The sequence below is a fragment of the Xenia sp. Carnegie-2017 genome, unplaced genomic scaffold (assembly GCF_021976095.1).
Source record: "Xenia sp. Carnegie-2017 unplaced genomic scaffold, XeniaSp_v1 HiC_scaffold_3, whole genome shotgun sequence".
In the NCBI taxonomy this organism is placed as follows: Eukaryota; Metazoa; Cnidaria; class Anthozoa; order Malacalcyonacea; family Xeniidae; genus Xenia; species Xenia sp. Carnegie-2017.
In genome coordinates, this window is record NW_025813493.1 from 7,421,933 (window position 1) to 7,448,910 (window position 26,978).

At 34.8% G+C, this 26,978-nt stretch overlaps 2 protein-coding genes and 1 long non-coding RNA gene across 4 annotated transcripts; 2 read left to right on the plus strand and 1 right to left on the minus strand.

Moving 5' to 3' along the window:
• The first annotated feature begins 2,394 nt into the window (after positions 1–2,394).
• Positions 2,395–4,307, plus strand: LOC124454731. 2 transcript variants are annotated; one of them, XM_047005502.1, is made up of 2 exons: positions 2,634–2,945; positions 3,227–4,307. In XM_047005502.1, the coding sequence occupies exons 1-2, from the start codon at positions 2,890–2,892 to the stop codon at positions 3,999–4,001; spliced, it is 831 nt and encodes a 276-aa protein (XP_046861458.1). In that variant the 5' UTR covers positions 2,634–2,889; the 3' UTR covers positions 4,002–4,307. The 2 variants fall into 2 exon arrangements, with proteins under 2 accessions (XP_046861457.1, XP_046861458.1); XM_047005501.1 differs by having other exon boundaries at positions 2,395–4,307.
• Positions 4,308–4,683: 376 nt separating this feature from the next.
• On the minus strand, positions 4,684–7,797 carry LOC124454460. The gene is made up of 2 exons (XR_006951459.1): positions 7,631–7,797; positions 4,684–5,574 (listed from the first exon to the last, which is right to left on the minus strand). It is a non-coding gene; the product is annotated as an uncharacterized LOC124454460 (long non-coding RNA).
• A 195-nt stretch (positions 7,798–7,992) lies between these two features.
• On the plus strand, positions 7,993–9,795 carry LOC124454339. The gene has a single exon (XM_047005153.1). The coding sequence runs from the start codon at positions 8,049–8,051 to the stop codon at positions 9,597–9,599; it is 1,551 nt and encodes a 516-aa protein (XP_046861109.1). The 5' UTR covers positions 7,993–8,048; the 3' UTR covers positions 9,600–9,795.
• Positions 9,796–26,978: the final 17,183 nt, after the last annotated feature.

Below are 26,978 nucleotides of genomic sequence, written 5' to 3' on the forward strand. Positions count from 1 at the left end.
GATACTCTTGAAGATGTCGTACAACACAGAGCTTTTGATCCTCATAAAAACCTTCTAGCTCCAATGAATTCAGGTGTCGTCCAGGTTTAGTCTGTTTTAACTTATTTATAATAAATATACGACATCTGTCTGGTAACTCTTGTATATAATTGGGTGTCAGTGTTACTAAATTGGCTATAGTATGGATTGAATCCATCTTAAAATGATAGTATGGTACATAAGTATTGAATTGCTTTAAGTCAAGAATAAGTCGCTAAGATCCGGCCTTTTTTGAGCGTAGAAATATACCCGAAACAACTTGCCTTTTTAGTAAGGTACTTTCGTTATTATTTCTTTCTTAAGTAGTTTGTTCACTTCTTCTTCTAAAATGGGGTATTCATAAGTATGAAATTTTTGAAGAGGCAAGTAGTGCTCGGTTGGTGGCTCTATGCATTCAATATATGTTCCTCTAACATTTGAAAGAATTACCTTGTCACTCGTAATTTTTCTTCACTCAGAAATTTGATGAGCGACCTGTCCAGCTTTAAACGTTTTGCATGCCTGCTGGAGGTACGTTAATAATTTTGATGCAAAAGGTACTTCCTGAGTTTCGAAGTCGTTGTATTTCATTATATATTTTAGATTATCTGTCTTTTCTCGGCTCGAATTCTTTTCCTTTTGTTTAGTCTCCGCTAATTTTTCCATAAAAACTTCCTCGGTTCGTGGGTATATGAGAGTGTAGTTTTGTATGGGTAGGTGGTTTTTTTGTTGTTAAAGTAAGGTTTGGTTGAGGAATTTTTCATTGAAAGACTTATGCTACTTGCTTCTTTAGCTTCTTTCAGGGTCTTAGCCAAGTCATTGCCAAACAACAAAGTGCTATCTTGCTGTACTTTAGCAGCGCATATACTAGCATATTCCTGTTTTATAGCCGGTTTAATTTGGTCTTTCCGCATTTAGAAAAGTTGATATGTGCATGTGACAACAAAGCTACAGCTTTGTTGTCACATGCACATATCAACTTACATCAACTGAATTAGCAATAAGATTTCCCTCATTCCCACCACGGTTGCGAATGTAGTCTTAAGCAGAGATTGTTGTACGTTTTATAAGTGTACATCATTTTTCTTTTCTGAAGAATTTAACTGGCTCCATATTTTCGGGTTGCATTTCTTACCCATCATGCTGACACAATTTAATGGCCTTTTATATTTGTAAAAATATTCTTTAGTTTATCATGGGTCAACTTTTCCTCCTATCTTTTCTAGGCAATGTCAGCCAAGGTTGATGTAATGCCAGGGCCTGCTGCCTTGTCATCATGAGAAAAAGCCTTTGCTAGGTCTTCGAGCAAAGCTGAAGACGAATTAGTTAGTGTGTTGTTTTCCGTCATTTCCCCGCTTGTTTTGTATGGTCTGAGAAGTGCTTGTAAGAGCTCTCAAGTCAGCTTCATCCTTAGCGATTTCACCTGCATGCATGCTGATGCTTTTATCAGTTTCTTCTCGATGTCATCGTTTACCTCTTGACATGTTGGTCGAGGCGTCCGACTCCATTTCGGAGTCTGATTCACTGCAACTGACTTTCGTTTCCTGCCCGTAGGGCAATTGCCTTGTAAAGGCTCGTTAGCTTTATCATGCTGACAGTATATTCGTTCCTAAATACCAGTCAGTCTACTCATTTTGTCCTTGAGACTAGCTAGTGCATTGTGGATTTGTTGTTCAGAGTCTTTTCTCTATTGTAGGTTCACCGCGAAATTATTAGGATTTGTACCCTGATGGTTCGGGAAATTTTAAGATTGAGTCGAGATATATTCACCTTGTTGATCACTTTCCAGCTAGACGCTTAGCACTTATCAGCAATGCGCATGCGCATCTCATTTGACTCCGTAGTGACGTAGACTGATGACAGGAAAAAATTGAATATGAATATGATCGTCTTTGTTTTGATTTGTGTATGTTGTTTTGTAAGATAAAGGTAAATAACAGTTATTCTACCAAAATTGGTGATGAATTGTACTTTGTGCACGGTTAAGAAATATCCCAGACCAGGTATTTTTGTTTAATTTTTGCTTGAAGTAAACGAAGCAAAGTAACAAAGTAATGAATATTATGAAATCATGAAAATAAGCTGACTGATGCATGCACATCAGCAGCATAACAAGGAACCATCCTTTGGAATTATTTTCATTGAGATTTGAGCTCTCACTTTCTGTCTTCGTCAAAAATATCATCATATTAGCATGTTCAATAAGATGAAAATAACGATTGTTAAGTTTATGGACTTTGGTCACAGAATAATCACTTTGGTTTTTACTTAATTTACATACAAACAACAAAAAGGTTTTCACTTGACATGGCCTGGAAAATACTAGGAGGCTCTTGCTTTTGTCACGTGTTCATTCACATGTCTTTATCTAAACCTTAAAAAACTCAAATCAAATTGGTATATGTTTATTAGTTTGTAACCATAAAGCTTTTAAAATGGCAGAATATAGCAGCTTGTTCTTGCAATTGCTTGTACTAATTTTGCTTCTTTTCTTGGCACTTAAATTTCTCAAATCTCTATCGTCCAGAGGAAATGTTGTATGCAATGGAAACAGTAGACGTCTCGATTTCATCGAGAAGTTTCAAGAATGTGTATCAACAATGAACGATGGAGCCGGAAATATATCTTGTGTTGTATCCCTTTCATCTAAGCAAAGTCTGTTGTTTAAAGATGTTTACGATTCTCTGGTACTTCTAGTAATGCGTCAACCAATGCTGAGATGTGTAATTTCAACCAAGAAAGATGGCGAACTTTACTATGAGATAAAGAATCTTGAAGATGCTATTCCGCTCTTTGATATCAAGAAATCTGATGATAAAATTTCTGATTGGAAAGATTTAATATACAAGTACACCTCAACGGTTCATAAAAATGATTTATCATGGAAAGCTGTTATACTTCAACAGGAATATAATACCACAACACAGGTTTATACAAATATGATAATGTTTGCTTTTAAACATTCTTGTATCGATGGCATTTCTACAGTTAAGTTTGTGGAGCAATTTATAAATAGTCTTAATGAGATAACCGATGGAATTAGCTATGACGAAAAAGAAATTTCAAGTCTAAAACTGTTACCAAGTGCGCACAGTTTGATTACGCAGGATAAAGTCGGCCATACTTTGTTTCGCTTCATCGCTAATTACTTTGGTGTTCGCCCGATCTTGACCTTTCTATTTGAGCAAATGATTTTATACAAATATAGGAAGAAAGCCCCTAATCCATTTTATCAAAAATACCCACCACTCTCTTTGGATACAGTCCTTCCAGAGTCAGTTGAGCGTTTGGAATTGAAAACATTTAATGAAGAAGAAACAGAGATGATTGTCAAAGATTGCAAAGCCAACGGCTGTACAGTTACTGGAGCAATAACGGCTGCTACTAATTTGGCATTTTACCAATTATTGGATGAGAAAGATAAAAAAATGTTGAATTTAGAAACAACGTTTGCCTGCAACAACCGATCTTACGGCAACAAAAAACCTCAAGATGATTACTTGGGACTGTTTATATATGTATTTTCTTATCACATGAATTATTCTCAACCTGATCTGCACAAGTTTTGGACCATGGCAAAAGAAAATAGTGTAAAATTGAAACAATTTGTTAAAAATAAAGCATTTGTTAAAGAATTCACTTTAATGTCTAGCAGTGGATTGGATCCAAATACGTTGGTGAATCTTAAATTGAAAGACGACAGCATTTGGAAATCTACCAGCAATGTGATTTCAAGTTATGGCATGTTTCAAATTGAAAGCTCTCGTGGACCATCAGCAATCTTTAAAATTGAAAACTGCTATATTCATGGGATTTATCACAAAGGAGATTTTCTTTTTCGACATCATATTTGTACATTAAATGGAAAACTGACCTGGATGATAAAAAGTGATGCAACCATTTCAGATGATCATGCTCAGAAAATGAGTCATTTATGTTTTAATGAACTTAGTAAAAACTGCTGTCTTGTAGGTAAAGTATAGGCAACAATACCAAAAAGGGTTGCCATTAAATTCATGAAATATTTAGATCAGCTGCAAAGACTCTGCTTTCGAGGAAGTAGCGCATGATTGTTTTGTACCAATCAGAATTTATAACAGCTTAGTAGTTTTTAATTTTCTTCAACCAGATTGATAAAATGACAATGTATTTTCCAGTCAAGGTGTAGCACAGAAAATATCATAAACTTTTAATTTTTTATTAAATAATTCCTGTCTTTTTTAAATATGTGTTTTTAAACGTAGCCTTTGGAGCGCCGTTTATAAATAAATTTGGATCACAACATTAAATTGCAATTGTATTTCCATTGTTTTTTTTGTCAAATTGAACTGACAATAGGCACTCCTGATACTGCAATTTAGGAGCTCAACGCCAAGGGCAGTTGGACTTTGAGGTAAGAAATTTGCCTTGCCATCACGATTAGAAAAGAAAATTTTATGGCGGGAATATTTATAAACGAGGGAAGTAGTTTGAAAGCAAAATGGGCAGTCAAAACAACGACGAGTAAGCAAAAATCATGTAGATAGCTGTAAGACAACAAGCAAAATGTTTAAAGAAGTGAGTACTTTCATAAACAACGAAATAGTGGTACGCATATTTAGCATGTATTTAGAGGTTCGAAGACGAAGAAGGCTTCCGACGGTATTTGGAGTGGACACAAATACATTTGAAGTATAAGCCATGACAAGTTAAAAGCTATTTTTGTAGCTTTAAATTGCAGGTATTTATATTTTACTTGTAAGTATCAATAACATTTATTAACACATACTATAATGTATCATTTTTGAAAGATCAAAGTAAAAGTATCTTGTAGCCTGATGTCATTTAACCAAATAAAAGACACTAATAACCCACTCCCACCGTTAAAAGCGACAGCAGATAGTTATAGTAGATGGGCTATGTAATTTAGATGACTCGTTTTTCATGCTTTTTAGGAACTTCTTGAAAAATTAAAACGTGTTCTGCAAAGAAAATCAACAAACATGAGAGAACCAAAGAAACATGAAGAACGACTTTCCATCTCATTGAGGTTTCTTGTAACTGAAAAAAAGCTACTCAAGCCTTAGTTATCAGTTACGCATGTTGGCAAGTCAACAGTTTCTGCATTGATTCCTAAGGTGTGTGATGAAATTTATAACCAAATTGAAAGTGAAGTTCTTTGTATGCCTCAAAGTGAGAAAAAATTGAGCGCATTTCGAACCAATTCCAACGACATTGGCAGTTTTCTAATTGCTTTGGTGCAATGCATCGAAAACACGTAAAAAGTCCATCCCCACTGCAGTGGGTCCACATTTCACTAGTACAAGGGATGGTTTAGCGTTTTCATATCAGCCCTAGTAGATTATGATTACAAGTTTACAAATGTTGAAGTGGCGTGCCAAGGTAGAATAAGTGATGGTGGAGTCTGTCGAAGCAGTTCAATATTTGAGGCTTTGATTTAAAATCGACTGAAACTGCCTCCACCCCAAACCCCGCCTCGGTCAGATGATCTCCAGTGGAATGAGAATGGTTTTGATGCACCTGAACCTGTCCTCGACGTTTTTGTTGGTGATGACTCTATTGGGAAAGAAAAACATGTACTCAGTTATCGTTTATTGCATAAAAGACGACTCTCAGAGAATATGTTTAGAATATGAGGAAATGGAATGAGAATTTTCCATACCTCTATTTGTCTTTCACTACGTCCTTGTTAAAAGAAATGCTTGATCACTAATAAATCCTCAGGTTCTCACAATTGTTTAGCAATTACAATTTTATGAATGTTTTAATGCAGTGCGGTGTTTGAAATTGAAAACATGAGCCCAACAATATTGACCTGCTCACCACTGTGTGACTTCATAGCTCAGTGGTCAGAGCACTGCACCGGCACCGCAGAGGTCATGGGTTCGAATCCCGTTGAGTCACCTGATTTTTTCAGGTCCTGAGACGATTGCTTAAATTGTCCAGCTAAGTGCGAAGATCATATCTCATTTAATTACAATTTTGTTGTAAAGATATGTATTAATACGATAAAAAACAACATTTCCATATTTCTGTTAGCTGCATAATCCTTGTGTAAAATTATACTATATTTCACATGATTATGAATAATCAGCTATGTAGCTATGAATTAATCAAATGCTTACTGTAACATGAATTTTAACAATTTCTCAGTCTTTGATGATTTTAAGTTTTGTTTGATTCCCTTAAATTACCAGCAATTTACTATTCACTTGAGCATAAAAATAAGGCTAGAGAAAGCCTAAAAAGTACAAAGTACAATGATCTCAAGCATACCACGTAAACAGGTGATACTTGTGTATCTTGGGATTCCATAATTCATATTTCATATTCTGTAGCAAAGATCTTGGAAAAGAGATTTCCGACCCCGAAGAAAACAGCATTAATTAAAGTGCCTATGAAATGAAATTATGCGAATTTTTTTTGCATTATCGAAAAATATCATCTTTTCTTATCACAATGACACCAACCTTGTCCAGTAATTTAAACTAAAAGTTGGTAAATTTTAAGTTCAAAGTTGGACTATAAGAATATTTTCTGCTCAAAATCGCGCGGGGTCAAGAGGTCTTGATGACGTATGCAGTTTGACACAGTGCACATTTGTATATGAAAATATTGTAAACATTGTGGCTTTAAATAGTTAGAATTGCATTTTTGAGTGCGTTGAACAAAAATACAGGAATGTCTATGCTATAAAGTCTCGATACATGGTTTGAATCAGTTCAATTTATTACTAAACGAAGTTTGTCGCCAAACTAAGAAACATATGTTGCAGTAAGAGTGAAGGTTTTGGTTATTTAATAACCAATACTAAATACAATACTTGCACTTTTACATCGATCATTACAATTCATTAAACTACCTCCAGCGCAATAATACTTAAATCTATATAAACGTTTTAACATTACAAAAATCACCAAATATCCTCCTTAAATATTTTATATACTGGTTGTGGCAGTAGTCACATTTTTAGAGATTCTCGCATTGCATTTAATCGATATAAGCTGGATACTCAAATAAAACGATAGATGTAATAATTACAAAATAGTAAAAAAACATCACGATATTTTCCTTGGCAATGATGATTTATATTAAACCAGCACTAACAAAGTAAATATAATGTAATATTATCCACCCAAGCATGCCGAATATCCATCTGATTATCAGCATTACAGCTGCAAGAACATATCTTAGAAATGAACATTAGAATTGCAGTTTCAATCTTGATAGTACGAAATTCGTAATTTATATCGGAATACACGCAGTCTGTGGCATGAATAATAAAGTACATATGCACGCGGTAAAACCACAGAAAATATTTACACATAAAAATACCAAATACATAAAACAGATATAGTCAAAAGCTATTATCGGGCTCACTTCTCCTATATCCACAACCACATCCAGAGCAGCCACAGCAAATTGTTGCGTTATTCTCGAAAGTATGCACGTTGTTGGTAAAAATCTAGGAATACTATGACGACAGATAACATGATGTGCACACGGCGACATGAATTTATACACTTCCTCATCAGAATAACACAACAATAAAAGAGTTCGGAGAAAAATTAATCTACCATGGACTAACAGCCATGGGACAATTGAATGTTACCTTGCTGGCTTTACAACCTCACACGAAATGCCATTCATGGTTTGCTCAGTGTTCTTTATAATTTGTGGTGGTTATTCTTCCAACTGATACGGCTGGGCAACAGAATAATTTTTTGCTTCAATATCCCCCATTTTGCACGTTTTGAAGCAAAAATAATAACTTATATTCTAATAATGTTATTAAATTTTTTTTAAGAACTCTCCGATGTTTCACAATGCATACGTCACAACTCGGTACCATTCCTTTCTTCAGGTAATTTACATACAAACAACAAAAGGTTTTGACTTGACATGGCATGGAAAATATTAGGCGGCTCTTGCTTTTGTCACGTGCTCATTCACGTGTCTTTATCTAAGCCGCAAAACACTCAAATCAAATTGGTACATGTTTATGAGTTTGTAACCATAAAGCTTTTAAAATGGCGGAATATAGCAGCTTGTTCTTGCAATTGCTTGTACTAATTTTGCTTCTTTTCTTGGCACTTAAATTTCTCAAATCTCTATCGTCCAGTGGAAATATTGTATGCAATGGGAACAGTAGGCGCCTCGATTTCATTGAGAAGTTGTTTGAATGTGCATCAACATTGAACGATGGATTTGGAAATATATCTTGTGTTGTATCCCTTTCATCTAAACAAAGTCTGTTGTTTAAAGATGTTTACGATTCTCTGGTACTGCTAGTAAAGCGTCAACCAATGCTGAGATGTGTAATCTCAACCAAGAAAGATGGCGAAGTTTACTATGACATAAAAAATATTGACGACGTTATTCCGCTCTTTGATATCAAGAAATCTGATGATAAAATTTCTGATTGGAAAAATTTAATATACAAGTACACCTCAACGGTTCATAAAAATGATTTATCATGGAAAGCTGTTATACTTCAACAGGAATATAATACCACAACACAGGTTTATACAAATATGATAATGTTTGCTTTTAAACATTCTTGTATCGATGGCATTTCTACAGTTAAGTTTGTGGAGCAATTTATAAATAGTCTTAATGAGATATCCGATGGAATTAGCTATGACGAAAAAGAAATTTCAAGTCTAAAACTGTTACCAAGTGCACACAGTTTGATTACGCAGGATAAAGTCGGCCATACTTTGTTTCGCTTCATCGCTAATTACTTTGGTGTTCGCCCGATCTTGACCTTTCTATTTGAGCAAATGGTTTTATACAAACTTAAGAAGAAAGCCCCTAATCCATTTTATCAAAAATACCCACCACTCTCTTTGGATACAGTCCTTCCAGAATCAGTTGAGCGTTTAGAAATGAAAACATTTAATGAAGAAGAAACAAAGATGATTGTCAAAGCTTGCAAAGCCAACGGCTGTACAGTTACTGGAGCAATAACAGCTGCTATTCACTTGGCATTTTTTCAATTATTGGATGAAAAAGACAAGAAAATGTTGAAGATAGAAACACAGTTTGCTTTTAACAACCGATCTTACGGCAACAAAAAGCCTGAAGGCGAATACTTGGGGTTATTTTTGTATTATAGTCTTATCGATCGCATGATTCATTCTCAACCTGATCTTCACAAATTTTGGACCATGGCTAAGGAAAATACTGCAAAATTGAAACAGCTTGTAAAAAATAAAACATTTATTAACGAATTTACTTTAATGTCTAGCAGTGGATTTGATCCAAATACGCAGGTGAATATTATTTTCAACAAGGAAAACGTTTGGAAATCTACCAGTAATACGATTTCAAGCTATGGCGTGTTTCATATTGAAAGCTCTCGTGGACCATCAGCAATCTTTCAAATTGAAAACTGCTATATTCACGCACTTGCTCATGAATTAGATTGTCTATTTCGACATCATATTTGTACTGTAAACGGGAAAATGACCTGGATGATAAGAAGTGATGCAACCATTTCAGATGATCATGCTCAGCAAATGAGTCATTTATGTTTTAATGAACTTAGTAAAAACTGCTGCCTTGTGGGTAAAGTATAGGCAACAATACCAAGGACGATTGACAACAAATTCATGTAATATTTAGATCAGCTGGAAAGACCCTGTTTTCGAGGTAGCATCGCATGAGTTTTTCTGTACCAATCAGAATTTATAACAGCTTAGTAGGTTTTAATTTTCTGTAACCAGATTAACAAAATGATAATAAATTTTCCAATCAAGGTGTAGCACAAAAAAATCATAAGCTTTTAATTTTTTTTAAATATTGCCTGTCTCTTTTATCTATGTGTTTTTAAGCGTAGCCTTTGGAGCGCCGTTTGTAAATACATTTGGAGCACAACATTAAATAGCAATTGTATTGCCATTGTTTTTTGTCATATTCCACTGGCAATAGGCACTCCTAATACTGCAATTTAGGAGCTCAAGGGCAGTTAGGCTTTGAGGTAAAAAATTTGCCTTGGCTTCACGATTAGAGAAGAAATCTTTATGGCGGGAACATTTAAAAACGCGGGAAGTGGTTTCAAAGCAAAATGGGCAGTCAAAACAACGACGAGTTAGCAAAAATCATGTTGATAGCTGTAAGACAACAAGAAAAATGTTTAAAGAAGTGAGTACTTCCATAAACAACGAAATAGTGGTACTCATATTTAGCATGTTTAATAATCAACTGTGCACAATTCAAGCAAAACAGTAAATTGAGGCCCGTTCACACGACCCGATTTGTCTGATCCGATTGTTTCGGTTTGGATTTTCGGTTGCTTGTTCTAACGGCTAGATATTTTTTTGCGAAATAGCCTGCGTATAGGAGTTAAAATACAACACAAACAACACGAAAGCCATGACGAGAAGTAACAATCTCTCAATAAACAAATTCTCGAAACGAGATTTAAATTGCTGACCACGAAGCCAAGAAAATCACTACTGTTGCTGTTTTTATTGCCGTTGTTGTAAAAGGAAAAAGGCATGCCAACCGAAATACGCAATGTGTAGCAAAAGAGTTGGATTGCAAGAGGAAAGGAAAGAGATGCTTATCGGGCCCTTGTTCAAGAACTAAGGTTCGAAGACGAAGAAAGCTATCGACGGTATTTGGGAGTGGATACAAATACATTTGAAGTATAAGCTATGACAATTTAAAAGCTATTTTTGTAGCTTTAAGTTGCAGGTATTTATATTTTACTTGTAAGTATCAATAACATTTATTAACACATACTATAATGTATCATTTTTGAAAGATCAAAGTAAAAGTATCTTGTAGCCTGATGTCGTTTCACCAAATAAAAGACACTAATAACCCACTCCCACCGTTAAAAGCGACAGCAGACAGTTATAAAAGATGGGCTTTGTAATTTAGATTAGCCGTTTTTCATGTTTTTTAGGAACTTCTTGAAAAATTAAAACGTGTCCTGCAAATAAAATCAACAAACGTGAGAGAACCAATGAAACCTGAAGAACGACTTTCCATCACATTGAGGTTTCTTGTAACTGAGGAAAGCTACTCAAGCCTTAGTTATCAGTTACGCATGTTGGCAAGTCAACAGTTTCTGCATTGATTCCTAAGGTGTGTGATGAAATTTATAACCAACTTGAAAGTGAAGCTCTTTGTATGCCTCAAAGTGAGAAAAAATAGAGCGCATTTCGGACCAATTCCAACGACAATGGCAGTTTTCTAATTGCTTTGGTGCAATGCATGGAAAACACATAAAAAGTCCATCCCTACTGCAGTGGGTCCACATTTGACAAGTACAAGGGATGGTTTAATTAGCGTTGTCAAATCAGCCCTAGTTGATTATGATTAGAAGTTTACATATGTTGATGTGGGGTGCCAAGGTAGAATAGAGATGGTGGAGTCTATCGGAACGGTTCATTTCTTGAAGCTTTGACATAAAATCAACTGAAACTGTCTCCACCCGGACCTCTGCCTCGGTCAGATGATCTCCAGTGGGATGAGAATGGTTTTGATGCACCTGAATCATGTCCTCTACGTTTTTGTTGGTGATGACTCACTTGGGGAAGAGAAACGCCTACTCAGTTATCGTTTATCACATGAAAGACGACTCTCAGAGAATATGTTTGGAATATGGGAAGTAGATTGAGAATTTTCCATACCTCTATTTACCTTAAATTACGTCCTTATTAAAAGAAATTCTTGATCACAAATCATTCCTCAGGTTCTCATAATTGTTTAGCAATTACTATTTTGTTGTAAAGATATGTGTGAATACGATAAAAACATTTCCACATTTGTTTCTGCTACGTAATCCTTGTGTAAAATTATACTATATTTTCTACGATTATGAATGATCAGCTTTGTATGAATGAATCAAATGCTTACCGTAACATGAATTTTAACAATTTCTCAAACTTTGATGTTTTTGACTTTTATTTGTTTCTCATATACTACCAGCAATTTAGTGAATTTACCATTCACTTGAGCGTGAAAATAAGGCTAGAGAAAGCCTAAAAAATACAAAGTACAATGATCACAAGTATACTACGGAAACAGGTGATACTTGTGTATCTTGGGATTCTATAATTCATATTTCATATTCCGTAGAAAAGACGTTGAAAAGAGATTTTCGGCCACTAAGAAAACAGCAATTGTTAAGTTATAGGAAAATATTTTAAGAACTATTGAAGAGAAACTGCAAGTAATCGACAATTGCAATTTAACACGTTTAGTAGTCGTCAACTCATTCTACTACTGTTTTTTCTGCTTTATCACTACTTTTAGTTGTCGACTACGAAAAATTTTCGACAACAAAATACCTCTTCGATGAAGGCCCAAAGTTGTGGGTTTGAGCAAATGAGCTATGCTCTCGCCACGAATCATCTTGCTGACTAGCCTATTTATCCAATACAAATCATGATCTGCCACCCCTGCCGTCTGTAGTCAGAAGTGCTTACAACACGTATTTACTGGTATTTACGGCATGAGTATTTCAACGATAATTCCGATAAAAAGATCGAATTATTCTACATATTTTATTGCATATTGACGAACATGAATATAATTTTAAAATTAAACGATACTTAAATGGAAGTCGAAGTTTGATTGGGATTCTATCTTGTCATCATTCAGCGACGAAGGAGTCACATGAGATGCGTTTGCGCGTTGCTGATCAGTGTTCAACGATAGTAAAACAGAAACCAAGGAACAAAGTAGACGGGAGAGATGGGATAGCTGGGCATGTGACTCTTTCGTTTCTGATTGATGACAAGATAGAATCTTGATCAAATTTCGACCTCCAGGTAAGTCTCGTTTAATTTTAAAATTCCATCCTGTCATCAGCCTACGTCACTACGGAGTCAAATGAGATTTCAAAATTCTGTACTACGAGATATTAGTTAAATAACTCAATCATAACCATGTAATTTAAAAATCTTTACAATCATGTGATCTAATTAACGGTCCTAACAAAACTGTTCCAAAGCTTAGGTTTACATTGTCTGTTGGTTTGTAATAAAATCTTGCAAACGTAGCCGAATTGGACAATCCTGATGCTTCTAATATGTCTTTAATATTAAGTTCTTTCCACTTACATTTTGATGTTGCAGCTGCACGAATACTATGCGCTGAGTATTTAGCAATCTCTATTCCAGCTGATTGTAGGACCTGTTTTACCCATCTAGATATTGTGTTCTTAGAAACAGGATGATAGGGTTTTATGTAACTCAAGAGTAGTTGCGTTTGTTCTTTTCTGTATGGTTTTGTTCGGCGTAGATACTCTTGAAGATGTCGTACAACACAAAGCTTTTGATCCTCATAAAAACCTTGTAGCTCCAATGAATTCACGTGTCGTCCAGGTTTAGTCTATTTTAACTTATTTATAATCAATATACGACATCTGTCTGGTAACTCTTGTATATAACTGGGTGTTAGTGTTACTAAATTGACTATAGTATGGATTGAATCCATCTTAAAATGTTAGTAAGGTACATAAGTATTGAATTGCTTTAAGTCAAGAATAAGTCGGTAAGATCCGGCCTTTTTTGAGCGTAGAAATATACCCGAAACAATTTGCCTTTTTAGTAAAGTGCTTTCGTTATTATTTCTTTCTTAATTAGTTTGTTCACTTCCTCTTCTAAAATGAGGTATTCATAAGTATGAAATTTTTGAAGAGGCAAGTAGTGCTGGGTTGGTGGCTCTATGCATTCAATATCTGTTCCTCTAACATTTGAAAGAATTTCCTTGTCACTCGTAATTTTTCTTCACTCAGAAATTTGATGAGCGACCTGTCCAGCTTTAAACGTTTTGCATGCCTGCTGGAGGTACGTTAATAATTTTGATGCAAAAGGCTTGAATTTACTTCCTGAGTTTCGAAGTCGTTGTATTTCATTAAATATTTTGGATTGTCTGTCTTTTCTCGGCTGCAATTCTTTTCCTTTTGTGCAGTCTCCGCTAATTTTTCCATAAAAAATTCCTCGGTTCGTGTGTATATGAGGGAGTAGTCTTATTTGGGTAGGTGGTTTTTTTTGTTGTTAAAGTAAGGTTTGGTTAAGGAATTTTTTATTGAAAGACTTACGTCACTTGCTTCTTTAGCTTCTTTCAGGGTCTTAGCCAAGTCATTGCCAAACAACAAAGTGCTATCTTGCTGTATTTTAACAGCGCATATACTAGCATATTCCTGTTTTATAGCCGGTTTAATTTGGTCTTTCCGCATTTAGGAAAGTTGATATGTGCATGTGACAACAAAGCTACAGCATCAACTAAATTAGCAATAAAATTTCCCTCATTCCCACCAGGGTTGCGAATGTAATCTTAAGCAGAGTTTGTTGTACGTTTTACAAGTGTACATCATTTTTCTTTTCTGAAGAGATCAACTGGCTGCACATTTTTGGGTTGCATTTCTTACCCATCATGCTGACACAATTTAATGCTGACACAATTTTATATAAAATATTTGTAAAAATATTCTTTAGTTTATCATGGGTCAACTTTTCCCCCATCTTTTCCAGGTAATGTCAGCCAAGGTTGATGTAATGCCAGGGCCTGCTGCCTTTTCATCATCAGAAAAAGCCTTTGCTAGGTCTTCGAGCAAAGCTGAAGACGAATTAGTTAGGGTGTTGTTTTCCGTCATTTCCCCCCCCCCCTTGTTTTGTATGGTCTGAGAAGTGCTTGTAAGAGCTCTCAAGTCAGCTTCATCCTCAGCGCTTTCACCTGCATGTATGCTGATGCTTTTATCAGTTTCTTCTCGACGTGATCGTTTACCTCTTGACATGTTGGTCGAGGCGTCCGACTCCATTTCGGAGCCTGATTCACTGGCAACTGACTTTCGTTTCTTGCCCGTAGGGCAATTTCCTTGTAAAGGCTCGTTAGCTTTATTATGCTGACAGTACATTCGTTCCCGAATACCAGTCAGTCTACTCATTTTGTCGTTGAGACTAGCTAGTGCATTGTGGATTTGTTGTTCTGAGTCTTTTCACTATTGTAGGTTCTCCGCGAAATTATTAGGATTTGTACCCCGATGGTTTGGGAAATTTTAAGATTGAGTCGAGATATATTCACCTTGTTGATCACTTTCCAGCTAGACTTTTAGCACTTATCAGCAACATGCATCCATTTGACTCCTTAGTGACGTAGATGATGACAGGAAAATTGAATATGAATATGATGATCGTCTTTGTTTTGATTTGTGTATGTTGTTTTGTAGATGGTAAATAACAGTTATTCTACCAAATTGGTGATGAATTGTACTTTGGCACGGTTAAGAAATATCCCAGACCAGGGATTTTGTTTAATTTAATTCTTGCAAATGGAGCAAACAAAAGTAACAAAGTAATGAAATTTATGAAATCATGAAAATAAGCTGACTGATGCATGCACACCAGTAGCATAACAAGGAACCATCCTTTGGAATTATTTTCATTGAGATTTGAGCTCTCACTTTCTGTCTTCGTCGAAAATATCATCATATTAGCATGTTCACTAAGATGAAAATAGCGATTGTTAAGTTTATGGACTTTGGTCACAGAATAATCTCTTTGTTTTTAACTTAATTTACATACAAACAACAAAAAGGTTTTGACTTGACATGTTCTAGAAAATATTAGGAAGCTCTTGCTTTTGTCACGTGTTCATTCACATGTCTTTATCTGAATCTAAACCTCAAAAAACTCAAATCAAATTGGTACATGTTTATGAGTTTGTAACCATAAAGCTCTTAAAATGGCGGAATATAACAGCTTGTTCTTGCAATTGCTTGTACTAATTTTGCTTCTTTTCTTGGCACATAAATTTCTCAAATCACTATCGTCCAGAGTAAATGCTGTATGCAATGGAAACAGTAGACGCCTCGATTTCCTTGAGAGGTATTTTGTATCTGCATCAACATTGAATGAAGGATATGCAAACCTATCTTGTGTTGTATTACTCTCATCTCAAAAAAGTCTGTTGTTTAAAGATGTTTACAATTCTCTGGTACTTCTAGTAAAGCGTCAACCAATGCTGAGATGTGTGATTTCAACGAAGATGGCGAACTTTACTATGAGATAAAGAATATTGAAGATGCTATTCCGCTCTTTGATATCAAGAAATCTGACGATAAAATTTCTGATTGGAAAGAATTAATATACAAGTACACCTCAACGGTTCATAAGAACGATTTATCATGGAAAGCTGTTATACTTCAACAGGAATATAATACCACAACACAGGCTTATACAAATATGATAATGTTTGCTTTGAAACATTCTTGTATCGATAGCATTTCTACAGTTAAGTTTGTGGAGCAATTTATAAATAGTCTTAATGAGATATCCGATGGAATTAGCTATGACGAAAAAGAAATTTCAAGTCTAAAACTGTTACCAAGTGCACACAGTTTGATTACGCAGGATAAAGTCAGCCATACTTTGTTTCGCTTCATCGCTAATTACTTTGGTGTTCGCCCGATCTTCACCTTTCTATTTGAGCAAATGGTTTTATACAAACTTAAGAAGAAAGCACTTAATCCATTTTATCAAAAATACCCAACCCTCTCTTTGGATACAGTCCTTCCAGAATCAGTTGAGCGTTTAGAAATAAAAACATTTAATGAAGAAGAAACAAAGATGATTGTTAAAGCTTGCAAGGCCAACGGCTGTACAGTTACAGGAGCAATAGCGGCTGCTACTAATTTGGCCTTTTACCAATTATTGGATGAGAAAGATAAAAAAATGTTGAATTTAGAAACCATGTTTGCCTGCAACAACCGATCTTACGGCAACAAAAAACCTCAAGATGATTACTTGGGACTGTTTATTAATGTATTTTCTTATCACATGAATTATTCTCAACCTGATCTGCACAAGTTTTGGACCATGGCAAAAGAAAATAGTGTAAAATTGAAACAACTTGTTAAAAATAAAGCATTTGTTAAAAAATTCACTTTAATGTCTTCCAGTGGATTTGATCCAAATACGTTGGTGAATCTTAGTTTGAAAGACGACAGCATTTGGAAATCTACCAGCAATGCGATTTCAAATTATGGCGTGTTTCATATTGAAAGCTCTCGTGGACCATCAACAATCTTTAAAATTGAAAACTGCTATATTCATGGGATTTACCACAAAGCAGATTTTATTTTTCGGCATAATATTTGTACTGTAAACGGAAAACTGACCTGGATGATAAGAAGTGATGCAACCATTCCAGATGATCATGCTCAGCAAATGAGTCATTTATGTTTTAATGAACTTGGTAAAAACTGCTGCCTTATGGGTAAAGTGTAGGCAAAAATACCACGGAGGAATGCCAACAAATTCATGAAATATTTTGTTCACATAAAAGGCCCTGTTTTCGAGGTAGCATCGCATGATTTTTTTCTGTACCAATCAGAATTTATAACAGCTTAGTAGGTTTTAATTTTCTTTAACCAGATTAACAAAATGACAATAAATTTTCCAATCAAGGTGTAGTACAAAAAAATCATAAGCTTTTAATTTTTTTTAAATATTGCCTGTCTCTTTTATCAATGTGTTTTTAAGCGTAGCCTTTGGAGCGCCGTTTGTAAATAAATTTGGAGCACAACATTAAATTGCAATTGTATTGTCATTGTTTTTTTGTCATATTGCGCTGGCAATAGGCCCTCCTAATACTGCAATTTAGGAGCTCAAGGGCAGTTAGGCTTTGAGGTAAAAAATTTGCCTTGGCATCACGATTAGAGAAGAAAATTTTATGGTGGGAACATTTAAAAACGCGGGAAGTGGTTTCAAAGCAAAATGGGCAGTCAAAACAACGACGAGTTAGCAAAAATCATGTTGATAGCTGTAAGACAACAAGAAAAATGTTTAAAGAAGTGAGTACCTCCATAAACAACAAAATAGTGGTACGCATATTTAGCATGTTTAATAATCAACTGTGCACAATTCAAGCAAAACAGTAAATTGAGGCCCGTTCACACGATCCGATTTGTCGGATCCGATTGTTTCGGTTCTGATTTTCGGTTGCTTGTTCTAACGGCTAGATATTTTTTGCGAAATAGCCTGTGTATAGGAGTTACAATGCAACACAAACAACACGAAAGCCATGACGAGAAGTAGCAATCTCTCAATAAACAAATTCTCGAAACGAGATTTAAATTGCTGACCACGAAGCCAAGACAATCACTGCTGTTGCTGTTTTTATTGCCGTTGTCGTAAAAAGGAAAAAGGCATACCAACCGAAATACGCAATGTGTGGCAAAAGAGTTTGATTGCAAGAAGAAAGGAAAGAGATGCTTATCGCGCCCTTGTTCAAGAACTGAGGTTCAAAGACGAAGAAAGCTATTTACGGTATTAGAGAAGGGACACAAATACATTTGAAGTATAAGCTATGACAAGTTAAAAGCTATATTTATAGCTTTAAATTGCAGGTATTTATATTTTTCTTGTAACTGATACGGCTGGGCCACAGGTTAATTTTTCGCTTCAATATCCGACATTTTGCACGTTTTGAAGCAAAATAATAACTTATATTCTAATAATGTTATTAAATTTTTTTTAAGCACTCTCTGATGTGTCACACTGCATACGTCACAACTCGGTACCATTCCTTTCTTCAGGTAATTTACATACAAACAACAAAAGGTTTTGACTTGACAAGGCCTGAAAAATATTAGGCGGGTCTTGCTTTTGTCACGTGCTCATTCACTTGTCTTTATCTAAGCCGCAAAACACTCAAATCAAATTGGTACATGTTTATGAGTTTGTAACCATAAAGCTCTTAAAATGGCGGAATATAGCAGCTTGTTCTTGCAATTGCTTGTACTATTTTCGCTTCTTTTCTTGGCACTTAAATTTCTCAAATCTCTATCGTCCAGAGGAAATATTGTATGCAATGGGAACAGTAGGCGCCTCGATTTCAATGAGAAGTTATTTGAATGTGTATCAACATTGAACGAAGGAGCCGGAAATATATCTTGTGTTGTATCCCTTTCATCTAAACAAAGTCTGTTGTTTAAAGATATTTACGATTCTCTGGTACTGCTAGTAAAGCGTCAACCAATGCTGAGATGTGTAATCTCAACCAAGAAAGATGGCGAAGTTTACTATGACATAAAAAATATTGACGACGTTATTCCGCTCTTTGATATCAAGAAATCTGATGATAAAATTTCTGATTGGAAAAATTTAATATACAAGTACACCTCAACGGTTCATAAAAATAATTTATCATGGAAAGCTGTTATACTTCAACAGGAATATAATACCACAACACAGGTTTATACAAATATGATAATGTTTTCTTTTAAACATTCTTGTATCGATGGCATTTCTACAGTTAAGTTTGTGGAGCAATTTATAAATAGTCTTAATGAGATATCCGATGGAATTAGCTATGACAAAAAAGAAGTTTCAAGTCTTAAATTGTTACCAAGTGCGCACAGTTTGATTACGCAGGATAAAGTCGGCCATACTTTGTTTCGCTTCATCGCTAATTACTTTGGTGTTCGCCCGATCTTGACCTTTCTATTTGAGCAAATGATTTTATACAAACTTAAGAAGAAAGCCTTTAATCCATTTTATCAAAAATATCCACCACTCTCTTTGGATACAGTCCTTCCAGAGTCAGTTGAGCGTTTAGAAATGAAAACATTTAATGAAGAAGAAACAAAAATGATTGTCAAAGCTTGCAAAGCCAACGGCTGTACAGTTACAGGAGCAATAACGGCTGCTACTAATTTGGCATTTTACCAATTATTGGACGAGAAAGATAAAAAAATGTTGAATTTAGAAACAACGTTTGCCTGCAACAACCGATCTTAGGGCAACAAAAAACCTCAAGATGATTACTTGGGACTGTTCACATATGTATTTTCTTATCACATGAATTATTCTCAACCCGATCTGCACAAGTTTTGGACCATGGCAAAAGAAAATAGTGTAAAATTGAAACAGATTGTTAAAAATAAAGCATTTGTTACAGAAATCACTTTAATGTCTAGCAGTGGATTTGATCCAAATTCGCTTGCGAATATTGTTTTTAACAAGGAAAACGTTCGGGAATCTACCAGTAATACAATTTCAAGCTATGGCGTGTTTCATATTGAAAGCTCTCGTGGACCATCAGCAATCTTTAAAATTGAAAACTGCTATATTCATGGGATTTATCACAAAGGAGATATTCTTTTTCGACATTATATTTGTACTGTAAATGGAAAACTTACCTGGATGATAAGAAGTGATGCAACCATTTCAGATGATCATGCTCAGAAAATGAGTCATTTATGTTTTAATGAACTTAGTAAAAACTGCTGCCTTGTAGGTAAAGTATAGGCAACAGTACCAAAAAGGATTGCCATCAAATTCATGAAGTATTTAGATCAGCTGCAAAGACCCTACCCTGTTTTCCAAGTAGCAGCGCATGATTTTTTTGTTTTCATCAAAATTTATAATAGCTTAGTAGTTTTTAATTTTCTTTAACCAGATTGATAAAATGACAAAAAATTTTCCAGTCAAGGTGTAGCACAGAAAATATCATAAACTTTTAATTTTTTATTAAATAATTGCTGTCTCTTTTATTTATGTGTTTTTAAGCGTAGCCTTTGGAGCGCCGTTTGTAAATAAATTAGGAACACAACATTAAATTGCCCATGTATTGCCTTTGTTTTATGTTATATAGCACTGGCAATAGGCACTCCTGATACTGCAATTTAGGAGCTCATTGCCTTGGCATCATGATTAGAGAAGAAAACTTTATGGCGGGAATATTTAAAAACGAGGGAAGTAGTTTGAAAGCAAAATGGGCAGTCAAAACAACGACGAGTTAATCAATTCAAATTGCTGACCACGAAGCCAAGAAAATCACCGCTGTTGCTGTTTTTTATTGCCGTTGTTGTAAAAAGGAAAAAGGCATGCCAACCGAAATACGCAATGTGTGGCAAAAGAGTTGGATTGCAAGAAGAAAGGAAAGAGATGCTTATCGTGCCCTTGTTCAAGAATTGAGGTTTGAAGACGAAGAAAGCTATCGACGGTATTTGGGAGTGGATACAAATACATTTGAAGTATAAGCCATGACAAGTTAAAAGCTATTTTTGTATTATATTAGCAGGTATTTACATTAAAATATAAATACCTTCTAAATTGCAGGTATTTATATTTTACTTGTAAGTATCAATAACATTTATTAACACATACTATAATGTATCATTTTTGAAAGATCAAAGTAAAAGAATCTTGTAGCCTGATGTCATTTAACCAAATAAAAGACACTAATAACCCACTCTCACCGTTAAAAGGGACAGCAGATAGTTATAGTAGATTGGCTATGTAATTTAGATTATTTGTTTTTCATGCATTTTAGGAACTTCTTGAAAAATTAAAACGTGTCCTGCAAAGAAAATCAACAAACATAAGAGAACCAATGAAACATAAAGAACGACTTTCCATCACATTGAGGTTTCTTGTAGCTGAAGGAAAGCTACTCAAGCCTTAGTTATCAGTTACGCATGTTGGCAAGTCACCAGTTTCTGCATTGATTCCTAAGGTGTGTGATGAAATTTATAAATAACTTGAAAGTGAAGTTATTGTATTACTCAAAACGAGAAGGAATGGAAGCGCATTTCGGACCAATTCCAACGACAGTGTCTGTTCCCAAATTGCTTTGGTGTAATGGATGGAAAACACATAAAAAATCCATCCCTACTGCAGTGAGTCAACATTTCACTAGTACATGGGATGGTTTAGCGTTGTCATATCAGCCCTAGTAGATTATGATTACAAGTTTACATAGGTTTATGTGGGGTGCCAAGGTAGAATAAGTGATGGTGGAGTCTGTCGGAACAGTTCATTTTTTGAAGCTTTGATACAAAATCGACTGAAACTGCCTCCACCCCAAACCCCGCCTTTGTCAGATGATCTCCAGTGGGATGAGAATGATTTTGAAGCACCTGAATGTGTCCCCTACGTTTTTGTTGGCTTTGACTCACTTGGGAAAGAAAAACTCAGTTATCGTTCATCGCATGAAAGACGACTCTCAGAGAATATGTTTGGAATATGGAGAAGTAGAATTTTCCATACCTCTATTTACCTTAAACTACGTCCCGTTAAAAGAAATGCTTCATCACAATATTTATGAATTCGATAGAAAGCAAGATTTCCACATTTCTGTTAGCTGTATAATCCTTGTGTAAAATTATATTATATTTCACACGGTTATGAATAATCAGCTTTGTAGGTATGAATTAATCAAATGCTTACCGTAACATGAATTTTAACAATTTTTCAGTCTTTGATGTTTTTAAGTTTTGTTTGATTCCGTTAAATTACCATCAATTTACCATTCACTTAGCATAAAAATAAGGCTAGAGAAAGCCTAAAAACAGGGGTGGATCTAGGATTTTTCAAACATCAGTCATAAAACGTCGGAGGCGCTCCGCACCTGGGGGGGGTCTGAGGCATTCTCCCCTGAGAAATTTTGAATTTCAGAGCCTTGAAAATGCCATTTTCAGCGTTTTAGAGCAATACAAAATGTATTTTGTGTGCATCGTTTTTTGCGTAAAAACAACACATTTTGCTTACGTTTTTTCAAAAAAAATTGAAGTGAACAATACTTGAATGTTTTGCCAAATATTTCGGCTCATCATCATGCCAAATATATGGCTCATTAGCTGTCTAGGAACGTAAATTTATTTTACATTAATGCTATTCAAAACAGATATAGTCTTAAAAAATTTCTACCAAGTTGTCAGGCATAGACCCCTAGAGACCCCCATTCAAACCTCTATGTAATGAGTTAAGTTAGAAATTTGGTACTACAAGTGACAGTTCATAGATATAGAAAAGCCAGACTTCAAACTATGCAAGTTTATTGTAGCCCTTTACCCATCTCCACATCAGTACCAGCAAATTCACTTTTTGAGAAAAAACTCAAAATTTTTTTCTGCCAAAGATTAAGCTAAAATTTTCAGAGTGAAAATTAGCAGTTAAGGACAGCTTAATGCCATCAATGTTTATTAGGCATTTCACTAGAATATTATCTCCTGTAAGTATATGCAAGGTGTGCTATATAGCAATCACTTGTAGCATTGTATTTGCAAATACAAACAGAATGTAACCAACATGTCTTTAATTATATAGTTACATGAATGTTAAAATTGGTTCATGTGTCATGCTTACTGGTTATGATAAATATCTTTTCATATGATCAAAGCTTGTTTAAATGTAAATCTAAAATAATTTAATTTAGAAATTATAATGATCATCAGAAAAATAACCTAGTGATCATGAAAAATACTTTGCTGTTTTGCCAAATTTCAAGGTTTATCTGCATACATAGAAGACATTTTTACTTTATAGAAAATGCTTTTCATACATCAATAGCCCTGGAATTTATGGCAAACAATCTGGTATGAGCCGTAGATTAACACACCTTTACATGTCTACATGAGGTGTTCAGTTAGAAAAGGGACAATATGTGACATGGGACAACATTTCATGTATGTGAAGTACTAAGGTTTAATACCATTCCAGTCAAATTGTCAAAATAAAAGCTTCATGGATCAGAAGACTCAAAATCACAGGTTATAGTAAACAGCTTCTCATGTAATCAATGTTAGTTTTTCTCAAATCTTAAACAATATGTAGTATAACTGTCTAATGATTGAATGATCAATGATCACAAACTGAAATGCCCCAAACATTTGTTTATGATAAAGTAAATAATAGTATGGGGCCTTGTATTGATTTTTGTCCATTGAAATATAATTGCAGGATGTAGGATTTCGCTGCCATATAACGGTCACGATTCCCCAAGCACTAAAGAAATCATAGCTAAAAGTCCTTCGGCAACAACAATTTTAGAAGCATCAATCTGCTTACCATACGGCATATTAACATAAATCGCATCACACTCGCATAAATTGACTTTGATATATTACATTCATGCATACACTTCGGTTGTCCTTTACTTACGATTTTGGATGTAAATTTCTGCTGATAAAACTCAAAACAATGTTGGATTTCTTTTGAACATCAATGAGTGAAATGTCGCTCGCGAAATAGTCTTTGCCAAGCATTTACAATTCATCCATAAATTTTTCGCCCTCTTGAAAAAATTCACAGTTTGGAAAGCAGCATTCATGTCAATATATTAACTTGTAAAAGATTTCCATAAATTCCATCTGATTGTAGTTTAGTTTCTATCATGCTTATAAACATCACTATGAAACTATCAAACATTCAATTCAGACAGTGAGCTTGACTATGTTAGTTCAGTTGGCTATCAGTCGAAATCCGTCAAACCAATCACAATGAAACAAAAATTCAAATGAACCAATTGTAAGATAGCAATTGGACTCCTTTATACGTCCAGCCACCCATCAGTCGAGATTATTCCAGACTGTCCACTGATCTGGCCATTGACCAATAAAATGTGCGTTTGGCGTTCATAGACTCCTTTATCCGTCGAACCAGTCAAGCCACCCCGCTTATCAGTCGGTTATTCAGGTCACAACTGATCTGGTTACCAACGAGATATTCATTGGATTAGTCATTAGTTTTCAATAATAAATAAAGCTGGATTTTTATTACGAAGTAAATGCGATAATAACGTAAGAATAATTAATGAATTTTTAATTAATATGAATAGGTCATTTTTGAATTTCAAACATCAGTCGCGCGACGGATTTGACATACTCTAGATCCGCCCCTGCCTAAAAAATACAAAGTACAATGATCTCAAGCATACCACCCAAACAGGTAAAACTTGTGTATCTTGGGATTCCATAATCATTTTCATATTCCGTAGAAAAGATCTTGGAAAAGAGATTTCCGACCACTAAGAAAACAGCATCGATTAAAGTGCCTATGAGAAGAATACTTGCGAATTTTTTTTTACATTATCGAAAAATATCATCTTTTCTGATCACAGTGACACCAACCTTGTCCAGCAATTTAAACTAAAAGCTGGTAAATTTTAAGTTCAAAGTTGGACTATGAGAACATTTTCTGCTCAAAATAGCGCGCGGTCAAGAGTTCTTGATGACGTATGCAGTGTGACACAGTGCACCATTTGTATATGAAAATAGCATAAACATTGTGGCTTCAAATAGTTAGAATTGCGTTTTTCAGTGTGTTTAATCAAAATACAGGAATGTCTATGTTATAAAGTCTCGATACATAGTTTGAATCAATTCAATTTATTACTAAACGAAGTTTGTCGCCAAACTAGGAAACATATGTTGCAGGAAGAGTGAAGGTTTATACAATGCTTGCATTTTTACATCGATTTTTACAATTCATTAAACTACCTCCAGCGCAATAAGACCTAAATCTCTATAAACGTTCTAACATTACAAAAAATAACTAAATATCGTCCTTAAATATTTTATATACTGGTTGTGGCAGTTGTCACATTTTTAGGGATTCTCGCATTGCATTTACTCGACATAAGCTGGATACTCAAATACAATGAATAGACGTAATAATTACAAAATATTAAAAAACATCATAAAATTTTCCTTGGCAATGATGATTTATATTAAACCAGTACTGACAAAGTAAATATAATGTAATATTATCCACTCAAGCATGCCGAATATCAATCTGACTATCAGCACTATAGCTGAAGAAAATATCTTAGAAGTGAACATTAGAATTGCAGTTTCAATCTTGATAATAGAAAATTCGTAATTTATATCGGAATACAAGCAGTCTGTGGCATGAATAATAAAGTACATATGCACACGGTAAGACCATAGAAAATATTTACACATAAAAATTACCAAATACATAAAACAGATATAGTCAAAAGCTGTTATCTGTCCACAACCACATCCAGAGCAACCGCATCAAATTGTTGCGCTATTCTCAAAAGTATACACGTTGTTGGTAAAAACCTAGGAATACTATGACGACAGATAACCTGATGTGCACACGGTGGCATGGCGACATGAATTTATACACTTCTTCATCAGAATAACACAACAATTGGTACTAAAAAAAGTTCGGAGAAAAGTTTTCTTGTAAGACAGCTTCAATAAATTGATCTACCATGACCTAACAACCATGGGATATTTGAATATTGCCTTGCTGGCTTTACAACCTCACACGAAATGCCATTCATGGTTTGCTCAGTGTTCTTTATAATTCCTGTTGGTAAGCACTCTCCGATGTGTCACAATGCAAACGTCACAACTCGGTACCAGTCCTTTCTTCAGGTAAATTTTTAAAATGGAGTAAAAATTCCATGTTTGAGACGTTATAAAATAAGTTCTATCTTTCGGAATATAATTCTGGTTTTTGCATATGGCTAAGGACGACAAGGTCTTTCGAAATAGCAAAATAAATTTGCAAAATTTCATTTCATAGGCACTTTAACTTATAAGAAAATTTTTTAAGACCTTTGGAAACCGCAAGTAATCGACAACAAAATACCTCTTCTATGGAAGCCCTAAGTTGTGGGTTTGAGCAAATAAGCTATGCTCTCGCCACGAATCATCTTGCTGACTAGCCTATTTATCCAATACAAATCATACTCTGACACTCTCGTGCACTATCAACAATCTTTAAAATTGAAAATTGCTATATTCACACGCTTGCTCATGAATCAGATTGTCTATTTCGACATCATATTTGTACTGTAAATGGAAAACTGACCTGGATGATAAGAAGTGATGCAACCATTTCAGATAAACATGCTCAGAAAATGAGTCATTTATGTTTTAATGAACTTAGCAACAACTGCTGCATTGTGGCTAAAGTATAGGCAAAAATAACAGACAAGGATGCCTACAAATTCATGAAATATTTAATTGAGCTTTAAAGAGGTGTTTACGACGCCGCAGCTCATGATTTTTATCTGCATTAAGTGAATCTATAACAGCTTTGTAGTTTTTTGTTTTCTTCAACCAGCCTGCTTTTGTAATGTATTTTATCTTTAATGTAGCATACTAAGTATTATAAAATAATGACGATTCCTCAACAAGTGTGGAGTGCAATTGCTATGATTCATTTCATCACTAC

Excerpts from the sequence above, each read along its gene's own strand:
- LOC124454339 (XM_047005153.1), top strand. The coding sequence starts at position 8,049 with ATGGCGGAATATAGCAGCTTGTTCTTGCAATTGCTTGTACTAATTTTG.
- LOC124454731 (XM_047005501.1), top strand. The coding sequence starts at position 2,454 with ATGGCAGAATATAGCAGCTTGTTCTTGCAATTGCTTGTACTAATTTTG.